Here is a 9213-nt window from a genome sequence, read left to right on the forward strand (position 1 = left end):
ATTAGGTTGGATTTTGGAAAGAACACGATGTCTCTAACGTTTTTCAGAGAGTAATATAACAGACTCAGGGGGATGGTGTTCTTTTCAACAAGCAGGTAAGCAAAACAAGTCGACTCACCCGGAGCACCAAACAACGGAAGACACACTGTTTGTAGATTGCTCAATTGAAACTTCTAACTGTTTGATAAAGACCTAGTAAATGAGATGGTGGTTAAGTCTGGTCATACTCCAAATCTTGTAGTGTGTAACGCTAAGTTGCCAGTGAATTGTGTGCTGTGAACTTGCTATGACTACAGAACTCCCAATCATAACACAAACACGCCATATTGTCTGACAACAGTGAAAATTATAGTCTGGATTTGGTCTTTTACGCCTACAGTGGATTATTGTGGAGTTGGAAATGTCACATTTTGTCTTGCACCATGTGGAGTGTGTGGTAATAGTCAATAAAAACCACAACACTCTTAAGAAAATTGACATCAGAAGTATATCATGGTGCACTCTCGTGAATTTCCAAACGCATCTGATGTTATTCATCAAATGTAGTTTAGGTTTGTCAAAATGCATCTTTTCTTGCAGTCCAGAATCCCAACTGTCTCCCAGCATTCCTATTTCCACAGTCATTTACATATTCTTTGCATTATTTATGACAACTTAGTCCAGTTGGATTACCATCTAATGAATAATGCAGGATTCCTTACGCTGCATCTTTACAGCAGGGGGAGAACCTGTTGCACAGCTGCAAATTCAATGAGATGTTTCCAAAAAGCTGAATTCATGCTCATATTTTCAAATGAACAAAAAAAATTGTCTTGCCAACATAGGAAAGGCTTATGACGAGAACTGGCAGCACTAGCTGTTAGCAAGAGGAAGTGTGTGTTTTACAATTTAATTTCAGCCATTCTTGTCATAACATCTTATTTCCGGGACATCTATGATAAAATAAATAATGCAAGCTAGGAAACACTGTAAGAGGAAAACAAGCACAATACTGGACAAATCTGAAACAGACCAGATGAACTTAGAATAATAATAATAAAAAAGGAATATCAGAGTTGAACATAGAAATATCCAAAAACTAATATGCAGACACTTGACCAACAGATGTTATCCCAAGTTTGTTGGCATTATTTCCCCCCTCTCCTACTATTAATGTAGTAGTAGATAGAAGTATAGAACAAAAGGAAATTAGAAAAAAAGTCAAATATTTTTATGAACGCGCATTTACCTTGACAAACTTTCATGGTGCCAAATGCCTTTCACTGTACTTTGTAAACTTTTCCACTTAATGATGTGGGATATTAGCACAGGACAGCTTGAGTCTAAAGTTACTTTTATTGTTCCAGCGTTCACAGATCCACATCAGTCCCACCCAGCTTCAGGGAATCAAGTGTCTCCACTGAATCACTGCCCTGGATATGGCAACAAAAACAGATGACAAAACAGCATTTACGTTGCCATTTTGACCAGAGAAAAAATTCCACACTAAAACTGAACCAAAATGTTCTCGTTTCTACATGCGAACACCTCATCAGAACGCAGTGCTCCTCTGAAATATCAGCGGATCTGACTGCTTTCATGGAGCAGTGAGGAGAGTTGTTTCATTCAGGCACCGCTGCAATGTGCAGATTTCATATTCTTTACGTTACATAAACCAAAGAGCAAGAGCAACAGAAGCAAAGGAAGGAAAGCCATATTTGATAGTTGTCTGCCGCAGCGAGGAGACAACCTTTTGCTCAGAAACAGATGACTTATAAAAAGCTGTCTTATATAAAAATTAAATAAAGCTGATACAGGTAGTTTTGTTATTATTTTTTTTAAATGTACCTTTAATCAGATTATATCCTGTGATGGTTATTTATCCAATCACCAGGCCGCAGTGTGTCTACATCACTGATTAGAATTCACTCGTCTTAGTAACACCTTTCAGTGAGCAGAGCTGGTGCCTGGATACACTCCCTTTATTCCCATTTATGTGCTGGTTATTCTGCTTGAGTTGCCTCTTATTTCTATGTAGGATCTTTTGGGTTCAGCTACTGAGACCACCACGTTTCTTCATGACATCTCTCACAGTTCCTTTCACCTCATTACTTGGATCTTGCTCTGATATGACACTTGCTAGCCTTTATATATGCAGGTGTTTCAAATGTCCAACTATTTGAACTTTCCTGGATGAATTTGAATTATGGTGAAAAAAAAGAGCGCAAAGATAAAGTATCAATGTTACCTCAGTTTTAACTAAAAAGAAGGGGACAAAAAAAACATCTAAAATGGTTATGGATATTTTAGATGCACTGTATCAGAACAGAACAGCTATTATGAAAAAGAGTTTTTTTCTTGCTTTAACATATATAAAGTGGTCTCCCCTCAGCCTGCCAACTCAGAGAAGGAGGAAAGCAACCAAATTCTGCAGAGTCTGTACAGCCGCCCGGATGATCCGTCCAGTGTGATGTGGATCTACGAGCCAATACGATTCTGCTCCTGTCGTTACGTAACGACGGGAGTGATTTACATCGGTCGTCCTCCGATGCGTGAAACCACGCCCACAACTAACTCCGCCGGCCGGAGCTTCCGCCATTTTTTCATAGTGGTGTATCGCGTCATTCAGGCAGCCAATCAGCACAGAGCCTCATTATCATAGCCCCGCCCACTCAGAATCCTGCATAGATAATGAGGTTAGAGGATGGGAAGATGAAGACATGGCTCAGAGGATGAATTTCTAATTTATTTAGCGAAAAACAATAAAAAGCTTGTTTTTAAGACATTCAAGGCCTGTTTAAAATAGACATTAGATGCCATAATAAGTCCCCTTTAAGTTGTCAGTTTCCTGACTTCAGAAGTATAGAGATCGACTTTTCGTTGCCCTCTTAATACATCCATGCTTTAAGTCTCCTTCTGCTGGTATAAAAATTGCACTTTGACCACAACTCCTTCTGCAAGTCTCCGTTATACTTGATGTTTGGGTCAGTGGTTACTGCAACTCCAAGACAACTTTATTTTTCTCTCTTTATAAAAAAGATATAAACTTCCACTAGTGGTGGAAAACGCATATTTAGTCAATAATATTTCAATAGTTCAAAATCTATAAACAACTTTTCTCAAACACATTTTTTTCCCAAAGTTGACTTGCCACACACAACTTCAGGTTTTCATACAGACTAGGTTTTTGAAGTTGCTGAGGAGGGACAAGAATGAGAGTTAGACTCCGTTTCTTAGACTGTTGATATATACAGGATCCGAGTTGCCTTTCAGAGGTGGTAATCAATATCAGACAGTAAGAAATTCAGCTGAAAATACAACCAGTAACATCTCCAGTTAAGGCAAGCATGTGGGCGCACTTTGAATTCTAGTGTTCTGGGTAAGAGAGAGAGAGAGAGAAAAAAAAGAGCCAAATGTGACTCATTTTATAAGCATAAATGTCTTGGCTCACGTCATCTCACAGCACAGACACTGAACAACTAAAAGAGCAGCTGCTGACCAACACAAATCGCCCTCCATTTCTAAACTCTCAGTAAACTCTTAAACAAACAGTCCCATTTATCCAGACTAACATCCACACAACACAGTTGACAACAGGGCAAATGAGCCAAAATATCTGATAGCCATGTCTGTTATAAAAGTAATATCCCTGTCCAAAGATGTAAAGCTAAAAACTGAGGAAACTTTGGCTTCAAGTACCTAGACTCAACACAAAAGAAAAGCTGGCATTCTGGGTGATAAGAGATGCTGAGAACCGGAGGCAACACTATCACGTACATTTTTAAGAAGAATGGTACATTTGTGAGCTTAGCCCACATTTCACACACTTTATAAAATATAGTTTCTAAATACTTCAACAAAACAGTACATAAATATATCACACAGTGGAGGAGGAAGGGTTGTTTTACATCCCAACTCATTTAAAAGGAACATTGTATCGTTAAAAAAAACCTAGATCAATTTTTAGATAACAAAGAGAGTAGGATCAAAAAGGGATGAATCAAGGCAGTCGTGAGCTCAAATGTAATATATACATTTGCAGCAAAATGGCAATTAATTAAAAATGAACTGCTATTTTAAGCCTCTGACAAGACTCATATTTCCCTTCGACTTAAATTTCAAGTGAACTTTATTTTTTCAACCCGTGGACATGAATAAAGTCCAAAATTAGCACTGTGATGAACAAAGAATTGATTTTGCATCAAAGGATGCGAGACCAAGATTTTCCTGTTAAAAATAAGATTTTACTTGAGAAATACTGTGAATGGGTCATGCCTATGAGGCATCAGGGATAGGACCCTCCTTAAAGTTAAGCACCTAAATGAAATCAAGCTACTATTTGCACATTTGATTGTGTTTGTGACCAACCAACATTTCCCAATGAAAAGGCCCTTTGTTTTACAGCTATGGCACCCAGACCTGGATTATCTGCCGAGCGTCTGAAAATTCACCTTTTCAGATTTAGACACACTGATACAGGAGCCATAATCTTCATCTCACCACTAATTTCATAAAGATATCGCTCATCTTAAGCTGAAAACTGTTCCATTTATTCAAAAATTGCTAAAATAGTTAGATTTTGTGTAAAGAAAAAGTCCTGGATTAGAGCAGAGTTAAACAAAGCTGTTTGAATACAAATCCCTGTTGTTAAACTTGATTGTCAGTAACTAACACATGCTGCTGCAGCAAATCTGAGGTCACAGGTCACCTCCGACCCGGCACATGGACCTGCCAGTCATTTTGACAGGGCTGTCACAGCTGACGGTGTCCTGCTGAGGAACCCCAGCCCATCCCTCCACAGTTATTACACTGGTTTGTGATGGGAGGTTTAGCCCCTCCTGCCATGTACAATATGAAACTTTGCCAATTTCATTATTGAAGAGGTGAAAACCCAATCAGCAATAACTCAACTCAGAATCAAACTACACCTAATCAAAGTGAAAATATGCCAGCACACAGCTTTCCCCGTCAGCTAAGCTTTGATCAATATAACATGAAAACATGTTCAATAAGCAGCAAACTTTCCCAGCCCAGCAAGGTCAAAGCATTATATATTCTTACACTGTCCACCCACAATTGTGCACTAACTGTAGGTTAGCATGTCAAAGTTTTGCAGTATCTAAATCTTGAAGAAGTTGTTAGTTCAAGCTTTAAAATGGAATCGTTGGCAGAATTGAAGGGGAAAAAAGAGAGCATTAGATATTAAATTGGGAGAACATGCACCATGATGTACAGTATAGCTGCATTAGCTAGTAAAATCAGGCAACATCAGTAATGCTAAAATTATACCCAGCTCTAACTGTGACATGTGGCTCACTTGTTTCATCCAGCTCAATAATACGAAAGGAATTATCTTTCTCTTAAGAGTCCATGCTGTGTGATCTTTGTAAAATGAACTCAATAATACACCCCGTGGCCATATGTAGCTTGAGGTTTTCCGTTATCACACCCAAGTTGATTTTTATCATTTGGTCTTTAGATGAAAGCAAAAGCCAACACTGCATCTTCTTTTTAAATAACTGTATTTATTACTCATTTCATGTGGAAGAGTTAAAGAACTTGACTTGGCATGAACGAGGCCTTTATGTTATCCAGTACCTTTAAAACGGGAGTGGGATGTCTGATCGAGAGTATACATTTTATGAGGCTATAAAAAAAACAAAAATCAGACATACACCATCACTTTGTCTCATTCAGTCAGCTGTTCAGATCTGCAGTGAATAGAGTATTAGGATCATCCAGCCTCCCTGCATTTACCTCCACCCTGGTTTTTTTTTTTGTATACTGTCCTGTACCTCACAAACAGGTTTGCCATAACCTTAAAAAAATAATAAATATACACCCAACAGAAGAAAGAAGTAGAGGCGAGTGTCTGACTCCAATAAATCTTGTTGGCGTGAACCAGCGTGCTAAAGAGGCATTGTACTTTATTTATGGAATAAATCAACCAAAACATATTACAGACATGTCATTAATACTTCAGGATATTATCCTAATGTGTGAATAAGAAAAAAAGTCAGAATACATCTCCTTTAAGATGAACGCTGACAGAAACTGCAAGAACGCCTCATAAAATATCAGAAACTAACCGCACTGATACCCACATTAATGTGGTCCACCCATGTGCTGACTGGCCAACCTGCCATCTTCACCACCCTCTACCTCACCTGAGCAGCAGTCTAAAAACATTAAAACAGGATTTTTCGAGGATGACCAGGGTTTAGAAGTGACAGTGTTCAAGTACAGGATTACCTCCAATGCCTCTGCAGTGAAATGCTCGAGCTTTTGCACTCCTGAAACTTCACTAGAGTTAAGAAGAAACGTAAAATCCCCTTGCCTATGAAAAAAAACAACCTTGACATAAATTGATCAAACATTTTCCACATTTCAACGTAAATGAAAGTTAATAAAAAGATTGACAGAAGCACTCAAGACCTGTGACAGGTTAATAATATAACCAGTAATAAATGAAATTAATGTAAACAGGAGCTTGAGGTATGTTTGTATCTTTAAAAAAAAAAAAACATCTTACTCTTAACCAGAGTATTTATTTTGATCAAAAATAACCTCCAACCAACACAGTCTCAGTAAAAAAAAATACATTTAAAAAATCCTTGTCATTTTAAGTGGAACCACCCAGATCTAAAAATATAAACGCATATGTTAAATTTTCAAAGTACTGTTGTCTCATAACCCGAGTACAGAATTCTTCCAGCCTCTCCATCCACATATTCCCCCAAACTCAACTTGAAATCACGTTACATTTTCTGTAGACGTGAGATCATGAAAGTCTTGCTTTTACTTTCTCTGAATCAACATATTTCATGAGTTACTGAGTGCAATTGTTTAGTCAAAAATATATCCGTTGTAGTGGGGAAATGCTTTGGCTCAATCTCAAAGAACAGACATCCTAAGAGAAAGACGGCTGGAAGTTGGTCCCATGTACAGAGCTTCAAAGAGACAAAATTGTGTCAATTTGTGGGGAAAAAGGCGCACCTCCATTCATTAGCTGGAGCACAAATAGGCTATTTTCAGCAGCAGGATCCACCATAGTCTAGCATTTTTTTTTTTTCACTTCTGATATTTAAGTACCGGTAATGAAATATGTCCAACCTGTTAAAGAAAATATTTTTTTTCCTTGTAATACGTTTAAATAAATCAAATTATCAGCCATACCATCAATTCAACAAAGATAAGAACCCTTGCTAAAAATATGTGGCACATTTAGTTTTTTAATATTAGGGGAAAATTAAAAAAAAATAATTTCTCAACGTGTCTTTTTAACTGACAAGTGAAGAGAAATCCCTGGGTGTTTGGTTTAGTGGGCTTTGTTGTGGTCTTGTCTATCAAAGTAGATTCTTCCAGAGCCTCCATTTCACTTCATACACAAGCGGGTGCACACAGACAGAAAATAAATAAAATAAACTCTCCCCACTTGATGCAAATAGGCCTCGCAAGAACCGCAGCAGTGTTTCAGAGACCTTGGTGCTCCGGACTCTGCAGAAGAGCTGCAAGGCCTCGTCAGCACGCCCGGGATTAATGGCTAAGTTTTAGCAATAAAGACAATGTTGTATTTACGATTAGCTCAGTTAAGATGGCACTGATCTGGTAGAAAAATGGTGCGTGGGAGCAATATAAAAATATAATTCATCACCAAAAACTAAAACTAGAGATTTGGGGTAAAAGGCAGCTGACTATATTAAACTGGAGCAGCGGATTTCCGACGTGTTTGTGACACAAATGTGCGTCTCCCTGCAGCGTTTATCCCCGGTAGTCCGGCTCCAAACAGCGGCTCTCCAGCCCGAGACCCGGTGTTCTGACCATTTCTGCTACCTGCCGAAAAATGCTACTTTGTGGTTCTGCGCATGCGCACAGACGATTTTCAAAGTTTGATTGCCACGCTAAATTGATAATATGGGATGTTGAGTATTTGATCCTTCAAAAATACACTACCCATGACATGAATCGCATTAGACTTTGTGAACATTATACGATAAAAGAGGGATAAAAAACAATTATATCGCTTTATTTGATATTCATTCAGTCATTGGCATTTATTTAACCAGGCAGGTCATTAAGAACATTATTATTTACAATGATGACCTAGCAAGTGACAAGGACCACTTGGGAGAAAGGGAAGTGGGCTAGGGAGTAAAACATAGTAAATTTGTAGCTCTACAAAAGGTAGAAACCCATCAGGGAGCATTTTTTTGCAAAGCAGCAGAAATGGTCATAACACCGGCTGTAGCAGCACCGGGCCGAGGGTTGAGGGCTGTGTTTGCTGAACAATGGCTGCTGCAGCGACCGCTACAGACCTGACAAACACACCAAACTCAGGGCCAGCGGGCTCAGCTGCTCCCCTCAAACCATCCGTGCAAATGCAACCAAGTAGCAGCATGTAAATCCTGCAGAACCCCTGCCAGCATGAGTAAAAGCAGCGGCTCCAGCCGCGTCTCCAGCCCTGGTGCATGAGAGTCTGAGCTGTTTGACAGACAGGCCCCACACTCAAATACACCCAACTCAACACCTAAACTACATTGTCACCGAATGAAAAAACATGCAGCTGAAATCTCATCCCATCCTCTTTGTTTGTTAGCAGAAAACAGCCAAAGTGCAAAGCGGGAGGAGCGAGGAAACAGAGTTATATCCATCGAGCAGCGAGCTATCACGCTCCCAGCGGAGCTAACGCGCTAGCGGCGGCTGCTGCAGATGGAACAGAAATATGCGTTTACTTACTTTCATTTAAAACCTCCACCAACTCGGCGCAGTTTTCACACATTGTTCATGAAGAGGAAAGCTGAGTGCTCAAACCATGGCCGTGGGAGCTGTTGTTGTCGGCTGTGGTGGTTGTTTTGGGGTTAAAAAGGCCCGGTGGAGGGAGTGATTGGTGAAGGTTATTACTCCTCTCAGTAAGACCCGGGGACGCGGCGCTGGCGCTGACTAGCGTCCAGGCGAGGAGGATGGACGCCGACAGCTAACAGGCACTGAAAGAAGTCGAGTCAGTCTCCAGTCTGAGCGTTACTTGAGAGTAGACACGGCAGCCATGTTGGAAAAAGGCGGGGGGGGGTCGGTGGAGCATGGAGGAGCTTCGCGACGCTCCGGAGCGTCTCCTCCGACAGCTCGGCCTTTTCCGCCAGTCTCGCGAGACTTCAGGATCGAGCCTCGTTGGCCTTTTACGTTTACATGATGTTCTGAGCAAATAACTGACACTTTCATTACGTTACGCAATAGGCT

General features: G+C 40.0%; 1 protein-coding gene across 1 annotated transcript in view; it reads right to left on the reverse strand.

Moving 5' to 3' along the window:
- Window positions 1-9044, reverse strand: part of usp34 (ubiquitin specific peptidase 34) — a 60313-nt gene extending 51269 nt beyond the window's left edge. The window contains exon 1 of the mRNA XM_061725160.1: window positions 8716-9044. Within this exon, the coding sequence (XP_061581144.1) occupies window positions 8716-8758 (43 nt within the window). The 5' untranslated portion in view covers window positions 8759-9044. The remainder of the gene's footprint in view (window positions 1-8715) is intronic.
- Between the last annotated feature and the right edge of the window lie 169 nt (window positions 9045-9213).

Source organism: Cololabis saira, chromosome 1, assembly GCF_033807715.1.
Source record: "Cololabis saira isolate AMF1-May2022 chromosome 1, fColSai1.1, whole genome shotgun sequence".
In the NCBI taxonomy this organism is placed as follows: Eukaryota; Metazoa; Chordata; class Actinopteri; order Beloniformes; family Belonidae; genus Cololabis; species Cololabis saira.